The sequence below is a fragment of the Siniperca chuatsi genome, linkage group LG23 (assembly GCF_020085105.1).
Source record: "Siniperca chuatsi isolate FFG_IHB_CAS linkage group LG23, ASM2008510v1, whole genome shotgun sequence".
NCBI classification, from domain to species: domain Eukaryota; kingdom Metazoa; phylum Chordata; class Actinopteri; order Centrarchiformes; family Sinipercidae; genus Siniperca; species Siniperca chuatsi.
Genome location: NC_058064.1, coordinates 11,047,613 through 11,071,969, shown reverse-complemented (window position 1 = coordinate 11,071,969; position 24,357 = coordinate 11,047,613). Strand labels below are relative to the sequence as shown.

Here is a 24,357-nt window from a genome sequence, read left to right as displayed (position 1 = left end):
CGCAAAAAGCCCAAAGAGTGTATACTGGCTGTGCTGTGTGTGTTCTTCTACTGTAGTTCTATCTTTGTGAGGACCGATTTAAGTTTTCAGCCTTGAGAGTGACAACATTTATTTTGAAAGCGAGGATATTTTGGCTGGGCCTCACTTCTTTAAAAAGCTTAAGACTTGGTTTAGGGTTATGGTTAAAATTAACGATTATTGCTTGTTATATCCAAACATCTGTCCAAAACCCAAAGATATTCTATATCCAAAGATATAGAAAACAGAGGAGAGGGGCACATCCTTACATTTGAGAGGCTGGAAGCAGAAAATATTTGGCGGCATTTTTCCTTAATAAATTACTTAAATGATGAATAGATTATCAAAATATCGACCAACTAACTGACTAAACAACTTATCTATTTAGAATTAAGTTTAGATTAAGATACTGTAAGGGTAAGGCTTAGGTATGTAGTTTTGATGGTTAAAGTTAGGGGTTAGGGGCTAGTAAGTGCATTATGTCAATGAGGGTCCTCACAAATATAGATACTATAAAAAGAGTGAATATTCAATACTCAGATATTCAATGGAATTAGGGTTATTTATACTGTATGCAAAGACAAAACTATAAAACTGAACAATGAACTTTAAATAGCATGAAACATAAACAAGATGTTATGCATAAAATTGAAGCATAAAACAGAGTAAACACTTAAAGTAAACATAACTTATTTTGTTCTGCTTTGAAACAGAACACAATGCAAAACAATGTGTGTGTGACAGAGAAAAGGAGTAACAAAATGAAGGAAGAAAGAGATGGAAAAATGGAAAGGAAGAAAGCTAAAAAGGAAAGATATCCAAAGGCACCAAAACAATGAAAATGGAGGGGAAAAAAGCTTGTGAAAGTCGTTTGAGTGAAGTTAGTCGTCGGCCATCTCTGCCTGCCAACACTCACACATCCAGCTGACACCCTGAATATTAGTCACTGGACAATTAATAGCCCTGTTTCCTGTGTGTGTGTGTGTGTGTGTGTGCGTGCGTGCAAAGGCGATCGAGTCGGTAACATAATCGTGCTTTACAGTACAAAAATATATTCTCATCAAACACTTAAAAGTGGTCGGCTGGTGTAAGTGTCACTGGTTCCTTTTGCCAGAATCAGGGTCGAGTCCTGACTGTAGAATAACAGATCATCAAACAGGCGGCTGAGGGTTCAATTCCCATGCTCAGGTGGTTCAGAACTGTTTTATGGCTATGGCACCTGCATGTTTAGACCCAGGCAGTGACAGTGTGGTTGTTGGTTCTATTCCCATCAATCCAAGCCATGTGACTGCATGTTGGATGGTTCCTAATCTTTTATGAACACAGGCTGTGAATGATTTAATAATGAAACAGCCAATGTGATTATTGGTTCATTTCCATTCATCCCGAGTCATTTGGTCATCGCGTGGGTGGTCGGCGGTTTTGCTCACACTGGTTTTATTAATATAACCTTGCTCGGGAGTTGACCTGAGGTTGACCAGCATTGCGTGTGTGTGTGTGTGTGTGTGTGTACCTTCTCAGCCAGAGCCTCCTCCAGTGTTCCCAGTGCTGTGTCGGTGTTTGAGGTGTCTGTCTGTAAAGACTTGACTCTGTCTTTCAGGCCGCCCAGCTGTTTCTCTTTATCCCTCAGCTGATCCTGGAGGTTCTCTATCTACAGTGAGAAAAGGAGAGGAATACTCATAAACAGTGTTGTTTTGGATGTTGATGATGAATTAATTCACTTATTTACCAAAGAATTATATTATGTTGGCAAGTGCATCGGCTCTTAAACACTGGGGCAACTGTGTAACCAGAGCCCAGACGATAGTGAATTCCCACAGACGAACAGCAAATATAACTGTTAACTTAACTGAAAATTAAATTAGTTTTAATAACAATCATAAACAACAACAAATATAACAAAAATCTATGTGACTCAAAGATACAGACCTGCAGCCTATAAAATTAAAACAAATCTGAACAATTATAAACTAAACTGAACTCTACTAAGTATTAAATCATGTGGTATGTGATATGGGCAAGCATGTATTATAAACATGAACTGAATTTTTGCAATTAATTTAATGTTCTCCTTTGGTTCTTCCTTTGAAATTCTTTTGCAACTGCAATTTCTTGTTTCTTACAATATGGCACACTGTAAATGTGGATACTAATTAATCTATGATAAGACAAATATCTATCAAACAAATAATGATGATTTAGATGACTTATTTGATGTTTATTTGTCAGAGTCATACTAAAAGCAATAATCATTGAAAGCCTTTTGATTATTTGATTTGATTGGATTTTTGGGCAACTTTGCTGCTAAGTGCTCATTACTTACTACATATATGTTGGCTTCCCATTTGAGGACCACTCCTCGGGTGAAATTGCCCTTTTCCCACCCATTAGTGTAAGTGAGTGAGTTTCTCTGTCAGTCAATAACCACACACAAACAGCAAGAAATGCATGCAAGATTACTGAGGTTAAAACCAAAAGCCTTATTTCCATTGTTTCTCCCTCCCACATTCCCTGTTTCTCTCCTGTTTCGTCTTGCACTGATTTCACAGCAGGTGAATCTTCTGTTCAAAAACAAACATAAAAGTCTCTACCTGCTACACTGAATACAAGGGACAACTTCATGTTCAAGGGGTGTAATGTGATTCTATCTGGAGATTTTCAACCTATGAAAAAGGATGTAAAATACAAACTTTCTCCCTAAGCTTTGCTACCTTTAACCCTTACTCCAAAAACACGCTCTCTTTACCTCCACCTCTTTCTCCCCCTTCTCCCTGCCTCCTCCTGTTTCCTCTCACAGTGATTTGGTAGCAGATTAATTTTCTGTTCAAACACAAAATCAAGGGCTCACTCTTTCCCTGAGCCCATAATGAGTGTGTGTGAGTGTGTGTGTGTGTGTGTGTGTGAGAGAGAGAGAGAGAGAGAGAGAGAGAGAGAGAGAGAGAGAGAGAGAGAGATCACAGACAAAGATAAGGAGTTATGTCAACTTTGTGGTATTCATTAAAAATGGATGGAACAAAAGGTTGAACAGCACAGAAATAACAAATTGAGGAAAAAAGAGAGAGATGGAAAGCTTATGTAATGTTGAGAATTTTCAGTCTCCCTCTCTTTCTGTCTCTCTTTCCTTCACTTTGCTAGAGTGAAAGGAAATCAAGCGATTGACAACCCGTCACAAAAAATTCTGATTGGTATGTAACCTTTGACCTCCACTGCAGGTGAGTCGCACACATTTACAGTACCACTGTAGATTGTGAGTGTGTGTGCTCATACAGTAAAACATTTCCAGCACCTCATTAATCAACTGTTCACCTGACAGCTTGACTGACACGTCCTCCTCTCTCTCTTTCACACACACGAACACACACACTTGACATTGAGAGGCAGTGAGACTCTTTGATCCCGTCTGCACTTCCTGAAACTGACAACTGCTGGATGCTTGCCACACACACACACACATGCACACACATATACTGTATTTACAAATACACACACACACATACACACACACATGCACACACTCAATGCCTGTCTTGTACTATTTTAGTCCCAAAATCGTCTGTGATAATGAACTGGAATATGTTAACGAAACAAAAACCAGCTGATGCTTCTCTTCATCTATGTCATGATGTTCCTCACATATAGCAGAAAATTACATTTAACAACAAAGAGTCGAGGATGATGGGAGATCAGAAGAATACCCTCACAATTAATCATATGCACTCATGGTAATTTCCTTCACTACTAACGTGTAATGACAGGTAAAAACATGAAGAGGGAGAGACAGAGGGGGAGGAGGAGAAGGAGGGGGACAAAGTGGAAACAGAAAGAAGGTATTTTTAGTTTTTCCACATGCAAAAAGAGAAGAACTGAGGAAATCATAAGTACAGATTAGATAAACGAGGAGTCAGCAGCATCTCTGTCTCCGTCTCAGACACTGGACTGTATTCTATTTGAAGACGGCAGAGGTCATCATTTATTGAACAGGAGGAACTCATTAGTATGCATCTGATTTCAAACACACTCTGTCTCTCCTCCCCCTCCCTGTCCTGCTTTATGTCTGTCTGCTTGATTGTCTCAATCAATTATCTGTTCACACTCTCCATTTTTTTCTACAAGTGACAACTAGAGGGACGGGGAGAAAAAGGGGAAGAGGTTGAATTTTTATGGCAAGAGAGTAATGGGAGAATTCAACTGTATAATTTTTTGTGTCATTTTTACACTTAATTTGTTAGATGTTACTGTCTAAACAATTGTCTGAACCCTCCTTTACCCTTTATCCACCCATCCATCCAAAGCCAGTGTGTGTGTGTGTGTGTGTGTGTGTGTGTGTGTGTGTGTGTGTGTGTGTGTGTGTGTGTGTGTGTGTGTGTGCCAGACAGCAAAGACAGGGGGTCACTCCAGCCCGTCCATCTAACTGACAGCATCCCCATAGAGATACAAACCCAAAAACACATTTAAAGTGGCCAAAATATGCAGAAAGCACCTGTATTCCTGCCTGTCTGTGTGTCCTTCTGTCTGCCTGCTCACCTGTCTGTCTGTTTGTGCATCTGTCTGGTTCAGCTCCCAAACTACACACTGTCTTACATCCCCATCTAGTGGTTGTAGTATTACATGACAACATCACATTCTTGGTACATGCAGATTTCAATGAAAGAGTGACTTGCATGTGTCTTTATGTATGTCATCCATCATTTTTCCCAAAACATTTTTAGGCAATAATTATAATCCACAACATTTTCATCTAAATAAAAGCTCTTTCAGCCTCTTGTGATCACTATTTCTATTCAGGCTGATTGAACCTATAGCTTTTTCAATTTAAGTTTTCACAGTTTTGCTGTTCTCAGAATCACTCATCAAAGTCTTTCCAGGAGAAATGAATCTGCTGAATAGGAAGTGATGAGTTCTACGATTTTAGTGGCAAGTACTGGTAGGTAGCATGAGAAGCCATAGCCACCATGGCTAAACAGACAACAAAAATAGCGCCACCTATAAAATGTTGCAAACAGGAAATCCATTAAGGATGACGTCACTGTAGTGCTCACACTGTTTAATTGCAAAAACACAGCAATGACTGTTCAGCTCCAAACATTTAAGAGGATCACAAAGATTTTAACTTTGCATTATGTACATGTGTTCCACCTTAGTGTGCATTTGAAATCAATATATTTTCTTTACATGCATTGACATCCACTTTGTTTTGGAGATCAATGAAGTATTTGGTGTTTTCTTACCTTCTTCTGCAGTACATTGACTTTGCGTTCCTTGACATCGAGCATGTCTTTAAGGTCGGTGATCTCTCCATGCTGAGTACTTTTCTCCTCTGTCAACTCTGATATCTGCTGGCTCTTTTTAGAGAGGAGAGATTCCTTTTCCTCTAGACGCAGACGCAGCGCATCCACCTAAGCACACACACACACACACATAATTAAAAGTCAGTGGAAATAAATATTTACAAATCAAAGATCACTATTGTGATAAGTAATAGTAAGATTACATACAGCAACAAGTACTAGTAGAAGAGTAACTGTACCTCAGTCTGTAGTATAGCGGCTCTCTGTTCCTTGGCAGTGAGTGACTCCTTGAGTACGTCCACGTGTTGTTTACTGTCAGAAAACTGATTGTTCAGAGTTTCCAGTTTGGTCCTGAAAGCCAACAGCTCACTGTCCTTACGACTCAGGTCCTGCTTTGCCTGTTCCATCTGAGCAACACACACACATGACATGAAGACAGAGGGGGAGATGGAAAGAAGAAAGACACAGTTAGAGTGTGTACTAGAGAGGATTACATGTTTACTTGGATTAAAATGTATTAAAATCCACTACAAGCTTTACTAAGTGAGCACTCTAGGCACTAGTTTTAGAATACACAGTGTATATTGTGCGTGGCCTTCTACAAGAGCTACTGTCAGTTTATGCTCAGGAAGCTGTGAGTTCAAGTATAATGTAGACACATTTACTTTTTTACGTAAAAGGAAAAACTATCTATTTTTCTCCTGGAAAGCAAACAACAGTCAGACACACATCAAAGGCAGTGCAGTATGACAAACCTATTAAAGCATATATTGTACTTCTCAACTACTTATTAGTACTGTACAAGAGGGTCAGGGTCGATTCTTTCAGTTATCGCAAAATGATACAAAAAAAGAAGGGGAAATGGTTTAATATCTGTAAATTGTACAGTTAAAGTTCCTTTGGCATCTCAATGAGGTGAATGGGAGTGAATTTTGGGAGTTGATTTAACATAAAAAGAATGGACCCAAACCACACAGGAAAATCAGTCATACAGTATAAAAACCAACCAAGCAAACTAATCCAAGCCACTAGTTAAAGAGAAACCTCACGCAAGAAGAAAGAGAAGCAGGTTAGAGATACGCATACTGCCGCACAGCACAGCTGGATTCTCAGCTTGAAGTCTCAGCTTGTAATTGTATAGTTCAGACTGCTAGAAACAACTATTACTGTCTATAACGGCCATTGATCATAGACAGAATGGGAAGTAAAGACTACATAACCTGTTCATATGAACAAAACACAAAATCACATGCAAGGTCCCTCTATTCTGCTCAGGGATGAATTTTACTTTTAACTGTGACTTTCCAACAGTCATTATCACCACACAATAAAGATAAAATAATGTCTCCTAGTACATTTACACAACTGACAAATACATCTTTGCAACCCTAGGTAGTCATGTTACTTAGCCACAATTGCTCAACACCTGGATATAATGCACAAGGTAAAATGCGATATTGTGAAAAGGACTGATCTCTGTTTACATTTACTACATTCAGTTTAGACTCAGGTCCTGCTTTGGTTGATACAGTTGACTGTCTGTCTACTGTACTAAGACAGGGTGTTGATCAATGTGGGCTAATATGGCATATTTTATCAACAATATGATATTCCAACCGCAAGATGAAAATAAAGTGATGATAGCTTGTGACACAATGACAAAATGTAGTGTATATGAATGGATTTACCATGTTGCTCTCCTACTCTCAAAATAAAATAGTACTTTGTGTCAGCTGCTGAGAGTGAACGGCATTTGAGAGTTACAGTTGCTTACTGCTGTCTGAACACACAGTCACACTACTGGGATTCTACTCAAGCAGAAGCCATTAGTCAACCTGGGAGACAGAAAGAGCGAGAGATGAAGAAAGAAAGAAACTAAGAAAAAAAGAAAGAGCACAGAGATGTGTCTCTTACTGCAGACACCTCCCGCTGAAGCTCATTGGCTCGTTGCCTTAGCTCCTCCTTCTCTGATTGGCTGTGAGTAAGCTCTTCCTTCAGCTGCTCAACCTGGCAGGAGAGGAGGGGCGTCACCATGACCACAACAAATCAGCTGCTCACCAAATTAGTCAGGCAAAATAAACCTGCTCATGTCAAGGCTCAGCTTATTGTCATTTGACAGCTCTGCATAAAATGTGTGCCAGGGCAAGTGAGAGTAACCAGAGTGATTGTGTTTGCCAAAGCATACGGCACATCCAAACACCTCACATGCTGAAATAATACATGAAAACCACCTACCTTACATCCTACCCTGCATCACTGCTACCATCAGGTACTAGTATGAATGTGTGTCAGTAAGTAGCACAGTTTTATTGTCTGTCAAACTTATGACATGGAAGACCATGAGTGGATTGGCATATGAAAACATAACAAACTTTAGGTTCTCATACATCATACAAGGTGTTAATTCAGATTTGCTTTAGGAATAAATCATCTGTGAGAATAATGCTTCTTTTTTCTTAGGTTTGCAGGGCCAAGAGTCATGTAACAGGCTTCTCACATAAACAACCTTATTTGGGGAAGCTTTTTTCTACAATATTTATATAATTAAACACCTAACTTTATTGAGCATACATAAAATAATGTAATCCGTACCCAAACTCAAAATCTAGGATAGTGATACTGCTGCTGATGTCTGTATTGCTAAAACAAGGATGTAAGGCATTTAGTGTATTACTAAACAAATATAAGAATGCATGCTAACAATGGCAAAATCAAAGAAAGAAAAGGTACTGTAAAAAGGTGTAAATGTCTTCCTTCCACAAAAACCACTAGAAACAAAAACAAACACATTTCAACCCAAACAAGCAAAAGAAGCAAACAAAGAAAAAAAATCGACTGAATTCCCAAACTGTCTCGTCTCCCCACATGACAGAAGTACTGGTTTGTTTTAATGAGCGTGGCTCCCATAGTAACCCTTTTTGTTCTTGACACTAAAGTTGTATCCGTCAAGTGTAAAGAAGTCGAGTTATTTCCCAGCAAGAAAAATCCTGCAATCTTTCAAAACACGGAAAGAAAAAATGGTGAGACAAGCAGATAAGGTGTGTGTGTGTGTGTGTGTGTGTGTGTGTGTGTGTGTGTGTGTCTGTCACCTTGTTTTTCATGAACTTGGAGTGGGATCTGTAGACCTCCATCTGTTTGATCTCCTCCTCCCTCTCCTCGCAGCTCAGGGCTCCATTGGACTTGAGCATGTTCACCTCCTCCTCCAGTTCTCTCATGCCACGCTCCAGTGAGCTGATCTTCGCATCCTAGCAGGACATCAACATGCTCATGTTAAGAGGAAAGACCGGGTGTGGTTTACTGTACTTGTGCCATAAATATTATCAAAAAATGAAATGTATTCCTTTGGTATTTCTGACATCTGAGCAGAGCAGGAAAGTCAATCAAAGAAAGTCCATTTGAAAGGTAATATCAGCTAGACAGCTAGAATGGAACATGGAACAGGCTAATACTGAGGTATTTACAGAATATATCAGAATCAGAATCAGAATCAGAAATACTTTATTGATCCCCGAGGGGAAACTCTTTTGTTACAGCAGCTCGCTTTTACATCAGTGCACACAGGAATAGAAGTACTAGCAAAAAATATAATACACTATAATACAGGTCAGAAAATAAATTAAGTACCAAGCGGGTATAAGTATAAAATAAAGTAAGTGACGTACCAAGTAGGTTTACCGGATGATGATAATAATACGGTAAAGGTAATAGTGCATGAACTGTCAAGTTATGTGTAGCTTATTAAGGTTATAATGAGACGGAGGATATTGCACAGCAGTAATAGAAGTGTAAGTAATATCAATATCAATAAATAGGGAATTTATACAGCCTTGAGCTTATTAGCTGAAAATGAACAATACCTGTACTGAGGTGAACATGTCTGCATTATGCACCCTTCAATCCTTTAGGTATACCCTTTAATTTGTCAGATCTGTCCCATCTGATGTCTTATACTGGACACATTTAGGAGGCTGCCAGAAACACCCATTTCCTTTTAATGCTGTTAATATTGCAGGTTTGAAAAACTGTGACAAACTGCGGAAGTACCTCCACCAGAGGGAGCAATTTGAGTTATATTGGGAGTTCTGATCATTGTTTTGGTATTGTTTGGAAACTCCTATTCTCTTCTTTTGAGTCTAGCATGTTATTACATGATAAATATTAATGAAATTGTACTAAAAAAACATGCTGTGGGTTTGTGTTTAAATTTCCAAAAAGCATGTTTGCAACAGATTGTGGACAAACTTTTGACTGACGCAGGACACCATCTACACAGTTAACTAATGAATGCAAGTAAATATGCATTATTTATGACCATATTTATGCAGGGTCAAGGGACTTTTGGGAAAGAAAAAAACTAAGGCTTTATGATACAAAATTAATACACAGGCATTTTAGTAACAAAGTTTATTGTGCAACAAACAGGCTTGCTATCATTTTTACCTTTGTGTGTCAATATTTAGTGCACCAGGGAAATTTGACATGTTGCAAAGGTAACTTTTACTGTCCACTTTGGGTTGGGCTGGGAAATATGGGAAAAACTAATATTACAATAATCTATCAGAAGACCCTCTACTTATATAATCATGTTAAAAAGAATCTGTTATGTTGATTAGCTGATGTTGTAAACTAAACATTTTTTAGTTTGACGTATATACCGATACCTATATATCTGCAATAAGCTAATATGTACATATTAGCAAGGATATTCAGACATCACAAGAAGCTTATTGCATAGTCTATTTGCATTAAGTTCTGTATTTCTGAAACAAGCTTCTATACAGCTATCATACTATAGAATAAAGTGATGCTGATTTTGATATAAAACACAGACACACATTTACATGAAATAATCAACAACACATGCTTACCTTCATTTCGATGACTGTCTGCAAGGCCTTGGTCTTTGTTGATTCTGGAGCTGCTTCATATCTCCTGTGCAGCTCCTGAGAGACACAGACACCACGATGGTCAGCAGACGACAGCGAGAGAGACACAGAGGGATGGAGCAAGGGATGAGGTGACTGAGGAGAAGGTCGTGGGCCAGGACAGGAGGCGACAACAACTGACGGAAAGGTATGGAGGGAGGGCTGAATGGTGGGTGTAGGCCGTGGAGCGGGAGCAGGGAAGGACGGCGAGCGCTGGAGGGAAGGATGGACCGAGGAGGCGACAACGAAAGAGGGATAGTGGGGAGGACAGGAGGAGGGGAGGACGACGGGATGGATGGAGTGGCGATGAGAACGAGGGGAAGGTGCGGGGAAGGAGGGAGAGGAACACAGTGAGGAATGGCATGAGAGGGAGAAAGGAGGAGAGGGTTGGAAGGGGGGAGACATGTGGAAAGGAGGTTGAATAGGGATGGAGGGAGAAACAGGTAAAGAGGGAGAGACAGGGATGGAGGGGGGGGCTGGAATGAGTTGTTTCCCTCTCGCAAAGGTGCTGGCTTTCAGCCTCCTTGGGTCGATCCGTCCATCCCACATCCTGTTAGGAACGGCACTTACTAAGCTGACACCGTTTCAGAATAGTATAGAATCTAAAAAAGTCCTAATTAAACCACAAATTCAATTCAAATGAAGAAATCCAGTCTTCTGGCTTCAAATGCTTGAAAACCAGTTTAAATCTTCTACAGCAGCATACGGAAAACCCTGCAAGAATTTGGTAGATCTACACTAGATTTATTTTCCTAAAATTCCCCAAATTTCTCAAACAATTAGTCAAAATTTCAACTACCCTAATTTACTGAGCTACATGCAACGAAATCCTATCTGTCTGGCTGTTGTTACCACATAACATCTAACTAGTCAAATGAAATGAGAGCAAAGGGGGAGCGTAGTGGTAGATGTCAAGGCACAAAAAGAGAAAGGACAGGGTGAAAGAGTACGAGAGGGCGGGAATGAAAACAGAGGGGAGGACGCAGCAGTGTATGCACCACTGCTTTTCTTTGGAGGAAACACACTCAGAGGCTAACAAAGACAGCTAATGCATGAGCCAGGAAGCACAAAAACACACATACGTGAAAGGGATAGTATGGTGCCATGGCTTAAGGCGCTAGTATGAATGCTATGAATGTTCATGACCACCCACACACACACACACACACACACACTCATGCACACACTCATGCACACACTCAGATATTGCCTGAAAAAAGATTTCTTGTTTGGTAATCACTTCCTGGGGAGTGTTGCAGGTAAAATTAGTATTTATGCAGTCATTGCAAAAGATTTGTGATGATAGTAGTAGAAGTCAGCTTACTGCTAACCAAGCTAGCCACTATACTACAGTTGCTACTGTAGCTGTCTGGAGCTAATGTGTTGCTAATACAACATATGAAGTAACTGTTGAATTACTGTTGGGATTTCAGTTTCAGTCTTTCTTTGCTTCCATACAGAAGACTCACTCCACCTCCATCCCCAATAGGGAAAATACTGCTCTGTTTTCAGCTGTCTGGCACATTATTATCCTCCATCTTCATAGATGATGTTGTGGAACAATGTGGGAATAACATGTTTCTCTATGCGGATAATTCCACCATCTTTGCACCCATAACATCATCGAATGGGTCTGAGGAGGCAGCAAGCCTAAACGAAGACCTGCAAAACATCAGAAAGTGGTCTGGTGCCTGGAAGGTCACCTTCATGCCCAGCAAGTCAAAGGCCATTAATGATCCTGTACAGGACAAGAGGAATCCATCTTGCCCTGATCTCTTCTTTGGGAGCAGTAATATCAAGCTCAGTGAGCAGATAGAAGTTCTAGGACTATGCATTGACAGAAAACTCCCGTGGACCAGCCATCTGTCCAACATCTGCAAATGTGTATCATGGAATACTCCTGCCTTGCCTGGATGAATGCCTCACAAACCACACTTAGGCAGCTAGATATCATCCAGAAAAAGGCACTAAAGAGCATTGGCGTGGATGAGGACTATGCCCTAAGGGATTATGGCATCACCAAGCTGAGCCATCGCAGAACAGTTGCTGCACCAACTGTTCTTTTCAAGATGCATAATCCCAACTGTCCAGCAGACCTGAAAGCACTGCTACCCTCAGCTCATCTCCCAGGTTGAACCACCCCGACGTTACCACCAAGACATGCCTTGTCACTCCCTAGGGCTCACATCAAATGCCTTGACAGGAGCTTTCTCCACTCCGCTGTAACAACATGGAACAGCCTTCCCCCTGCAGTCGAGACACCACATCAAGCAGTGTTCATGCCTTCAAGAAGAGACTGAATAATAACCTCCTCAGCATGAGACTGCAATCCTAAAGCTCAAGGACTTCAAACATACACAAATCAGCTTCTTATATATTCCGAAGTAGCTGCAGATCAGTGCTAGGCTCTCAGAAGCTTGTATCTGCAAAAGCAAAATAAAATAAAAAAAATGTAAAAAAGGAAGTTGGAAGGACTGGTCTGTTAATTAGTGAAAAGAGTGTCAGCAGTGCAGCAGGAAGTCTGCAAGACAAATGCGCAATAGACACATCATTTACTACTGTAATTTTCACTTTAACCTATACTGAAACTATCTTCCAGATATTGCATAATCTTATTCCGGTTTCCCTAAGGTGTTTTCTGTTCTGCAATTAACAATGTCTGTTGTCAAATACTGTCAAATAACAAAAACTCTGTCCAGCACACTGATGCAATGTGAAGCAACATGGGCCAGAAAATGTGATAGTTTGAGGAGACTGTATCTCCTAATTATGTTTTAAACAATTTCATTTTGCTTCCTAACTCTCTTTCTCAGTAATTTGCTGCCTATGATACATTTAATGATGCATTGCTTGATCTTGTGTGTGTGTTTCTGTGTGTTTCTCCCTCACAGCTGTGGCCCATGGTGCATTTAGAGCTGGTCATAAAAGGCTGGTCTGAGATCAGTTGTTTTGTATATTTTTCAGTGTAACTGAAACACGTGTCAACCTGGTGGCTCATAACAAAACAAGTTAACTGTTTAAGATAATTATTATTATCAGACATATAATGTTATACTGTATTTGTCCTTTTGTAATCAAAATCAAAAGGTAAAAAAAATCAACTGCACACTGACAAACACATAAGTGTATTAGTATCAAAATATTTTTGTTGTGCATGTTTTCACACTGTATTTGTATCATGTATTTGTATGTTTTTCTTGTGAGACATGAGCAGGTGCAGATTGTGAAAACAAATTTCCCTCCTGGGACAATAAAGGCTATCAATCATTGATTAATAAACATTTTTATTCATTCCCTGTTTGTTAAACTCATTTTTTGTAATTCAGTGCTGTTTTTTCACCCTATTCCATTTACTTGTTACTTTAATATGAGTTGTTGCTTCTGAAAATGAATGTGTCCAGGAAAGATGTATCAAAGGTATTTTGTATACTGAAATGAAACATTTTGTTACTGAAAAGTTTAATCTTTGATAATTTGTTGTTCATTAACAACATCTTACCACTAGAGGAAGCTGTTGTACAAAACAACAAAACAATGATGAACAGACAGTTAAAACAGCTGAGAGAGTTAGAAAACAGACAACTCGTGCAGGAGAGAGTTGGAAAAATAGGATAAAGAGTGCATTCCTGTATTTGTGTGTGTGTGTGTTGATATTTCTGTGTTGTACTAACACTGAATTATGAGCCAAGAGTGGAAACAGCCAAAGGCCTTGCCTGAATATGACATGGTTTGATTTGCACACACTCACATCTGGCTGTATATACAGACACACACCCGCACACATGGGAATGATTGAATGCACTTTGTTTCTTCTTCGCAAGTCACACACACACCTCTCTGAGTTGTAGCATCTCCTTGTCTTTTTGCTCCAGTAGGCCCTCCAGTTGGTGGATGGTCATCTCAGCATCAGCCAGTCGCCTCGTTCGTTCATGGTCCTCCTCGGTTGCCCGTGATGACAGTCCTTTACTCTGCAACATTTCCAGTAACTTCTTTATGGATTCATCCCTGTTAGAGAAGAATAGATTTAAAGCTCCACTTCACACGTAGGCAGCCTAAAATGGCCGCAAGAGGCCCCCGAAATCTTGTAACTTAGTAAATTTCACATTGCTATCTATCTTTACCTGGCAGTTAGTGTGTGTTTCTGTGTGTCTATCCTCAGCTCCATTTCTTCCACAGTCTTCCTCAGGAGGAAGAGCTCTTTGACCTGTCGCTCGTACTCGCCATGGAGACGCAGGAAGTTCTCCTCTGTCATTTCCTGAGGGGGGATGGGCTGGTTTCCGAGGTGACCGGACTCGGAGTAATCGGACTGGAAGAGCTGGTTCAGATCCCGCTGGATTCTGAGCTCATCTTGTAAAGCCTGGATGTTGCACTGAAGATGCTGGAGGGAGAGAAAAAAGTTAAATTTAGAGTTACAAATGTAAGAGATTAACAGGAGATTTTGGGCTTTCCAAACTTACGGCCCATATGAAGACTTGGTTACAGACCAGAAACTGCACAACAACCCAGGGCGCCTGGCCCCTAAAGGCCCTCAGTTCAATGCGTGTCAACTGGTTTGTGGTAATTTGATGGTAAAAAGGTATTCTTAACTTAGACATCACTTTGGGGCATCTGCTGCAGTGATGCTGGTTTTGTATCAATAGCAAGGAAGACATTTTTCCACCTCCTTTTTAAAGTGTTCTGGCAATGTCCGACTGGGGGAACAACCCTGGACCCAGAGCATGCCGGACATTTTTTATCTGACTGAGACAGCATACAGCATGTGTATGTCATTTTGAGTGAGTGAGTGTGTTATAAAAGTGTGTTGGCAGGTTAGTACCACTACCATCATGGCTGAGGACAACGTGACATGACTACCCCTGTGTGTGTGTGTGTGTGTGTGTGTGTATGTGTATGTTGTCACTATGATGTCCCCAAGCTTTTTACAAATGCGTCACACATAACCTGAACAACATCCAGGTCATCACCACATGAGTCATGGAGTATTTCTAGAGATAAAAATAATGCAGGTATCAAAGTGCTGAGAGAGAAAGTGCACGAATAAGAGAAGAAGTAAACAGGAGATTAAAAAAGAAATTGAAGAGGTAAAAAAAGAGATGATATCGCTTCCTTGCAGCTATCATTAATCAACAATGATGAGGGAAAGAGCAGGATTAAAGGAAAGAGACAGATGAGTGGGGAGACAAAGAAAAACAAGTCTTAGATATTAAGGAAGAGAAGAGAGAAAAAATATGCCCGCACAAAAAGAACGAGATGATGCTTTATGTTGCATGTTGCATGTTTCCGGCTGTGTCTTGTCCAGTCGTGTTCAATTCTATATTTCTATTGAGACAATTGTACAGAACAAAATCTGATTAACAAACATTTTTATATTTGATTCTTTTATCTCCTTATTGTATCACTTTGTGTGTGTTTTTTGTGGGTGAGAAGGTTGGTCTGCTGACTCATTGAATAGCTCCTCACATACACACACACACACACGTGCTGACAGCGGACTCTGACATTTATAGGACTTCCCTGAAGACTGAGAGACACAGACAAGAAGACACAAAGTACGCTTAAATATTCCCTCTCTGGTTTAATCCCTCTGTGTCCATGCCAACTATGATTCCTCCCTCAGACATGCAAACACTGACCCACCCACACGATGAAAAAAGTTGCACAAAATCTGTTTTGAATAGTGCATAAATACAAAGCTGATTTATTAGTTGATAAACAGAAAATTTATTGAAAATAATTTTAATTGAATTTTTAATTATTTGTTTATCAAAAACAAATACAAACATTAATGGGTTCTGCTTTCCCCAGTGTGAAAATTTACAGCTTGTCTGTATCGCATCTCATTGTAAACTTAATGCTTTTGGGTTTTATGACTGTTGTTGAGACAAAATAAGCAACTGAAAGATACCCACTTGGCCTCTAGAAACTTGCAACAGACTTTTGTCACTTTTTCATTTAATATAAATTACCAGAGGATCTAAGGTGTGCCCCAACTGACAAGCTTAAAGGACTGTTATTTTCTGCTGTCTTCTAATGTTTATCGCTTTATTTTTGTTTTGTTTTGTCTTATTTTTATCAGGATTGCCTCTAAATGTATATACATGTTCAAACTTTCTTTTATTCAATCTTTTAAAGTTTGTTTCTGATTCCTTTTGAAGTTTAAATGTCTATAAAGCTCTTCAAAACTGCCTCATGTATGAATTGTGCTATATAAATTAGTTTGCCTTTGCCTTTTGCCTATAAGCAATTTATCGATAAATAGCAAAAATAATCAGTGGATTAATAGATAAAGAAATTACTCATTGGTTGCAGCCATAGTTATTAATAGTAGCCATAGTTAGTAATATAAATAGTATGTAAACAGAAAAACGCAGCTATAAGTGTGCCAAAAGGATAAACATAAGAGAGAAACACACATGCACACACACACACACACACACACACACACACACACACACACACACACACACACACACACACTCATTACAGTAATATGCATAGGATAAAGTATATTTCATGTGCTATTTAGGCATTAAAAAATGCACATGCATGCCTACTTGCATCATTATATATTGTAATCAGTCAGGAAAACACACACATACACACACAGTCACACACACACACTCACATCAAGCATCCAAAAGTATGTCAGAGTGTGAGTACACACACACACGCACCAAAAACCCTCAATAACTGACTCAATAGTCTTGCTCACGGAAACGCATATCAGTGTGTTTCGGCATGAAGTCAAGCAAATACAGTATGAACACACACACACACACAACTTCAAAGGGTTACATATAAAGAATTCAGAATCACCCCCGCCCCCCAACACACACACAGCTGGAATGTAGAGCGGAGAAATGCCAGACCACGAGGCAGAGAAGGAAAAGAGGGAGTGAATTATAAAAGGGAAGCAAGCAGAAAGAAACAAAAACAGAGAGGGAGATAAGGCGAAGGCAGCGAGAGAAGTCAGAGAAAACAGCGTGATAATTGTGTCCAGCAGAAAGAGAAGGAGGGATGAAAAGAGGAGGGGAGAGAGAGATAGAGGGAGGGTCAGAATACAAGTTGTGTTTTTCTTCTCAGTTTCTGCTGAGTCGTCTTTGGCTCCTTCACCTCTGACCCTGTCAAACACTTCCTGATTACACAGGGGACTGAGAGGGTCGGCCATCACTCAAAACAAACACACATGCATCCAAAAACATGCACACGTACTGTTACTACATACACTAACACAAAAAAGCCATGCAACAGCACGTAAAACAAAACGTGTAAAGAAATTCAAATCTTATATAATATATACATATATAATAAAATAAGGTATTTACACAACAGTTTTCAGTTTATTTTCACATTCAAATGATAAAATAGCAAGACAGAGAAACAAATCTCAAGTGCGTACAAAATGTGACAAACACACAAACAAGAAGACAAATCAAGAAACAAATCAACAAATATTTCCTTCAGATGTCAAAAGGAGGGACAGATAAATTCATCAAGCTGATGGAAACAAGTGCAAGATGGGAAATTATCTTAATACTAGTGATGTTTAACAGTTTTAGTTTTATTGAACAGTCCTCCTATTTTATGAATAAGACAGAATGCATTTACGTATACACAGTGGAGTACATCAGATTGAAATGACATGTCTGTGTACTGTCTGTCAACTCCTCAAATTTCATGATGAATGTAAATACTATGTTTACATGCACTTAAGTAACCAGGTTACTCAAAAACCAGTTTACATGCACTCCAACAGCCTCCTTGAAAAAGGGAATTGACATTGCTTAGATCAGGTTAGGAAGACTGCAAACTTTTTAGCAACTCTCTTTAGCAATCTATCACTGGCAAATTACAACATTAGTGGCCACTGAAATCAATAAATGCAAATAGATGCGTCCCCCAAGAAGCTGCTAATAAGAGCCTCCATCAGCATCCATCTGTATTTTTGCCTGATTCTGATTAGAGCTGGTGGCCTCCTGTTTTCAGTTAAGCTGAAACAAACGTACCCAGAGGTATCAAATGATCCGTATGATAGCAATAAAACACCACTATCAGCTGTACTGCATTCTCTTTTTTTAACTCTTTGAACTTTTAAGCATTTCTGGGTTTCTTCATGACCACAAAGCTGGAGGAAGAACCTGAAATGAGTTTCAGAATGTCGCACAAAGAAGCTGCAGCAGTGGTTCCATCTCTTTTTTGCTTGTGAATCCTTACAGACAAGCAACCTATGTCGCTTCATCATAGGTTGCTTGTCTGGTTGGAAATCCTCGTATTACAGCCCTGCTTTAAGCAAAGTTTCGTGATTAAATTGAGATCCAGTGTTCAGCAGCATGGAGGTTGCTCATCATGACATGATCATGACCTTTCTACACCGGGTCGAGACACAAATTCACCTCGCTAGAAGGATTAAAATGGGCTTCTCACAAATTGAATTGCTTCAGCAATAGAGGGTTTGGATATACTGGATGTTACTGTATCTTTGGAAGCAGAAAAATAATTCAACTAGAATATAAAAACATGAATTCATATCAACAGAACATGACTGAATTTAAGTTGCAAAAAAAAAACATCTATAGGAAAACAAATTAATGATCCTTCGTTGTCTAATGAGCAGTCTACATAATTCCTATCCATATTTAGAGGAAAAAGAGTTGAGAAGAGAAAATCCGTTTGTGAATATGGTGACAATTTTTCCGTCCACTCATCATCCCCCCCTCAGGCCGCTGCTCATCTGTCGTTCAATATTAACCAGCTCTCCGTTATTACTCCTCCGTCTCATCCCTCGCTTATTCTGTGCTCACCGGGTGAGTCACGCTTCCCCCCCTCACAAACAGACACACACTGTGACAGAAACACATACAGTATACACACACTTGGATGGACAAACTTACACACACGATGATGCCCACACGCAGACATAATGTTAGTGGCAGTGGTCATGCTGTTTTTGTGTGTGTGTGCGTGCGTGCGTGCGTGCGTGCGTGCGTGTGTAATGACTGTGAGCAGTTTGAAAGCGTCGCCCACTCAGGCATCAGACAACAGGGAGATTAACATACTCTCTCTTCTTTCTCTGAGGATAAAGGTGGAGCATGAAGAACATAATCAAGAGGACAAAATAAAACATTTTTTTAAAAATGACGAATGATTTTCCAAAAGAAGGAGCTGATGGAAGAAAACAGTATCAGATTGTACATACGTATGAAAACAATAGAGGAAAACAAGAATAAGTATGGATGAAAGGGAAGGGAAATAATGAATAAAAAATGGCCAAGAGGGGAGAGAGAAAGGGAGAAAAGGCGAGAGAGAAAAGTTGACCCTAATCAGTCACTTTGAGATGCAACAGATGTGGGTTTAAAGACAGAGAGGAGAGAAGAGAAGAAACATTGCAGCAGTCACATTTATTTAACATACACATGTCTCTTTGAACCAGATAGACAGACAGATAGACAGACAGATAGACTGGTATATAGATAGATTTTAGAGGGGCAGAGTAGGGAAAAAAGCAGCAGGAGAAAAAGGGGAGTGACTGTACTGTAATTCTGTTCATTCCTCACCAACTCTTCCCAAACCCACTCCTTATAAGGAAAGACATGGCTACCACAGGCCTCCACACACACAAACACTTAGAGAGAGAGAGAAAGTGGAGAAAGTGAGAGAGAAAACTCACAAAATCAGAGCCTTGTAGGAAAAGAGGGAAAACTGACCCTCTCTTTCCTTTCAGTTTCAAATCTCTCTTGTCTCTCTTTCTTTCCACTCTAAAATGAACACTGTGCCTTTGTAGAAGGAAACCAGATGGAAAAGAGTGCTATTTCTCTCTCTCTCCGCATTACAGTTAAAGTTTTATAAGACTGCTGAGTATAGAAGGCTTTTTCTCTCCTCTCTTTCTCAGTTCAATTCTCTCCATGAATCTCCTTCTTGCCCTTTCTAGTCCATTCATCGGTACTCCCTTGCCTCCCTCCCTCTGTCCATCTGCCTTTTTTCTCCCCCGCTATCTTCCTCATATTTACCTTATTCCCTCTTCCTCTCCATCCCTCTCTCTTTGTCTTTCTCACATATCTCTCCATCCTGGCTAAATAAACACACAGGTTTGAGGACCATCTGTTACAGATGAGCATTCATGTGTGAAAAACGCACACACAAAACCCACCCAACACATAAACACACACAAACACATTCAAATGCAGAGATAATAGACGCAATAAATAAACCATTTTTGAAGATTTTTATTTTTTAGTTAGGACATGTGCACTCCTAAAGGTGGGGGCAGTTAGCGTCGCACACATGTACATGAACTTGGACACACACACGTACAGTATGCTGACATGAGCGCACACACAGACACACACAAGAGAAAGGAATAATGAGTCATAGGTTGATGAGCAGAGGATAAAAGGTGCAGACTGCAGGCAACAGAAGGAGGAAGACAAGGTAGGCAGAGAGAGACGGAGAGATGATGCCATTGTATTTTAAAGACCGTTGTATCATGTATCACACAGACAGGCAGAAAAAAAATGACTTTTTTTTTTTTAAATGTTGCTGAGCCTGCATGCTGTCTTTTCCAGGACTGTCCTGCATCATATTCACACAGTCAAACACATTCACACTCAGATCTGCCCAGTCCAGCATCCGTCCCTCCACCGTTCACTGTAGAACAGCCAGCATTTAAAGAGAAACTCACACAGGCAGGGGCAGGCTCTGCTGTCTCTTCCTCGGTTATTTGATTAAATCAGCTGATCTGGTCATCAGACAAATAGAATCAGAGAGTCATCTTACCCAACATCTGATGAAAGGATGGGCTCCAAAATTATATTGTGCTGGATTAGTGTCTCTGTCTTTTGCACACAAAAACATCCCTACTTTAGATTTTGGGGAAGGTGAACAAGTAGCTAAATTCCTAAAAGAAAATCCCTTTAAGGTTGCAGTTTCAAATCTGTGGACTTCCCAATTTAGAGGAGCTGGAAAATGAAGGTTAATTGCATCTTTGGTTATATTTTCATAGTTCTGGTTATTGTTTTTATCTGTAATAAGAACACTGTACTTACAGACAGATATAGATAATTGCTGAGAATCAGGCATTGCTAAAAAGAAATCAGATGGGTCAAGAAACACAAACAATCAGACGATCATACAGGTTGTATGCAATCCCTCAGATTAGTTAAAATTATTTGCAGTATAAAACGAAAAAACAAAGTATTACTGCCACGCACACTGTTCAAACTGACATTCATCACAATTTACTTGCTTCCTGGTTTGACCTTGAGCTACTGTACTTATTGTAATTGTGCATGTACACAGTTTCCTTGTGCAATGAGGGATTATCACCAACATTTCCAGTGTGCTCACTTCTGGTGTCACTGTTGTCTTGTTTACAACCTGTCTAATGACTTGACCAGTCTTGTTTTTTCCCAATTACTTGTTTTGGAGATGTTGCTTTGAGTATGCAACTACAATGTTTTCATAACCAACAAAAATGATGGTTACAACTAGAAAAATAATACCCAAGTTATAATAAACTGGAATTTCCCCTTAAGAGTCCCCCACAGATCCTCCAGTCAGGGCACTTTGGCCATTTGGTCACTTTACCCACAATCTCAAGTGAGTCACCACTAGACAGAGAAACAAAGATAACATCCAAATGTTCTCGTGTTGGATAAGATTGGCAAAACACACAAACTTATTTGTCTAATGATCAAATCTGCTGACTGATTTCATCAAAGAACAGAGGAGAGACAGCAGAGATTACATTACCTTTGTTTAGCTGACGCCTTTATCCAAAGCAACTTATAATAAGTGTATTCAACCATGTGGATTCAACCCAAGAATTGCAAGAATCATGCAATTGCAGAGTTGAGAAGATCTGCAGTTGAGAAGCGTGACTCCTGAGGAATGCACAAAATGTTTGCAGAATCCTTGTGAGTGTGTGTGTGTGTGTGTGTGTGTGTTCAGCTTTTTCTCTTTGACTCACTTTACATAAATCCTGCCCCTTCCTCTGCCTCATCTGTAACTCCCATCCAAGAGATTTACATCCACGTTTTTAACAAGAAAACCCAGCAGTCATCATCAAAACTAAAATTCAATTCAGATTAAATGTTAATCTCTGAATTCCATCAAATCTGCTATGATTCTATATACCTGCTCACTTGCTATGGTTAAGACTAAGACAAATGGCTTATAGAAAAGGAAATTATTACCAACATGGCTAGTAATAACAAGATAATATGCAATCAGCACAATAATGCTACATTTCCTACAATTTCCCTATTTTCCCCTCTCTCCTTTCTTCATCAATCACTTCACTTCTATCTTTCCATCCACCCTCCTTCTTCACACATTTCTCTACCATCACATCAACATCCATCGGCCCTTCCATTTCTCTACGTTGCATCTGCTGTTTTCAGCTCAATTCGTCCGTGCCATCCATTCATCTCTCCTCCTTTCCTCCCTCCTCCTGGCACTTGTCCCAAACTTTCCAGTTTGATCCATCCTTCTTATCCACTTTCCTAATTTCCTCCTTCTTCCTCTCTACATTTTACACATCTTTACATCTCAATCCATCTTCGTGATCCATTCTTCTCCGCCCCCTCTCTCGTTCTCTCTCCAGGTCTATGCTAGTATACAGATTGCCAGTCGAGCATTTTTTGCAGCCAGTTGGCACAGAAACTCTTGCTGGCAACATTTTTTTTTCTGTACAGTAAATGGAAATCTCACACAGGAAACACTTGGCACCATCCACTTCTATCGGATTCCAACTAATCTGAACCCATGAGGACAAGCTCAATGCCAGTTTGGAGTAATGAAATTAGAAATGCAAGATGCTCAGTTCAAATCCAGGTGTAATAACATTAAGTACACTGAGCAGTGATTATAATTCTTTACTCAGTCAGCACACAAACAGTTCCAAGATGCATTTACAGTAAATTTAGAGTAAAATATCTGTTATGTGTTTTAGTCTTTAATTCAATTCAATTCAATTATTTAACGTGCTCTAATGAAAACAAGTGAATAAACGTCTTTGGTTCTGATTATTTAACTTGTTTCAGATGCTTTAAGCATTTCCAGGCAAAGGATCGGAGTTCTGGTGGCACCATGAATTTACACATTAACCTCAAAGCCTGATTTACTGCCATGTTCATAGAGTGGAAAATACACTCAAGTGCCTGTCTGTGCCTCCTTCTTTCTGTCTCTCTAACTTTGTTGCTTTGAGCAAAAGAGACAAGGGCAGAAAAAAATAAAGATGACAGAATAAGGAAGGAGAAGAGAGGAAAGACAATCTCTCCTTCTCTGTCTCATCTCTCGATCTGTGTCATCCCACCTTCAACCTGAAGGCAAAGTGCCACCCAGGTGTAACGGGCACTGTGTTCACCTGCCTGTTTGGATTAACCTCCTCACTCACACACACACACACACACACACACACACACACACACACACACACACACACTGAGAGAAAGCGCTGACAGCCCAGACAAGCCTAGACCTTTTGCCTGGCCTCAGTAGCTAGTAGGTTTGCCACTTATTTCAACCAAAACCAAAAACGGAACCTCTGGGTTGAACCAATATACATATATTATTTCGACAATTATGGCATTTATTTTTACAAATAGTCCTCTACCAATACAATGATATGATCTTACTGATCAGGAATCAGTCTGTAAAACCTGCTAACAAACGGAAAACTATTTCATTGAGATTTATGTTGTATGTATGTATTATCATAGAGGAGAAATGTTTTCTCCCTCTCTAGTAGACACACACTAACACACACACACACACACACACCTATTCCCAACCAGCACCTTGACTATTAGGATAAATAATTGAAGAGAATGAAAACAGTGCAGCAGTAAAAGTACAAAAGCTACTGGCTTCTGCACTTTCTCCGACACACAAACACAACTTTTGACATCATACTACTATAAGTACCTTCCATTTCCATAAAACACACACAAATCCTTTGCATGCTAACAAAACATACGCACTTGATAAAAATAGAAATGGTAGATGAAGTACAGAGCATACAATACATGCACAGAAATATGCACATGTCTGTCTCCATGTGCACATACTGTATATACACTAACACGCACACGCAAATAGAAATCTATAATTATAAACATAAAGGCAGC

General features: G+C 39.7%; 1 protein-coding gene across 15 annotated transcripts in view; it reads right to left on the bottom strand.

Moving 5' to 3' along the window:
- The window catches only part of LOC122871139 (ELKS/Rab6-interacting/CAST family member 1-like), a 139,608-nt gene that overhangs the window by 98,760 nt on the left and 16,491 nt on the right, over positions 1-24,357 (bottom strand). For 9 of the 15 annotated variants that reach the window (XM_044185843.1, XM_044185831.1, XM_044185829.1 and 6 more), the window contains 8 exons: positions 14,353-14,609; positions 14,065-14,236; positions 10,175-10,249; positions 8,396-8,551; positions 7,221-7,313; positions 5,546-5,713; positions 5,247-5,414; positions 1,532-1,669 (listed from right to left, as the gene is read on the bottom strand). In XM_044185843.1, coding sequence (XP_044041778.1) covers positions 1,532-1,669; positions 5,247-5,414; positions 5,546-5,713; positions 7,221-7,313; positions 8,396-8,551; positions 10,175-10,249; positions 14,065-14,236; positions 14,353-14,609 — 1,227 coding nt within the window. The remainder of the gene's footprint in view (positions 1-1,531; positions 1,670-5,246; positions 5,415-5,545; positions 5,714-7,220; positions 7,314-8,395; positions 8,552-10,174; positions 10,250-14,064; positions 14,237-14,352; positions 14,610-24,357) is intronic. The other 6 variants (XM_044185835.1, XM_044185842.1, XM_044185837.1 and 3 more) reach the window with 1 other exon arrangement.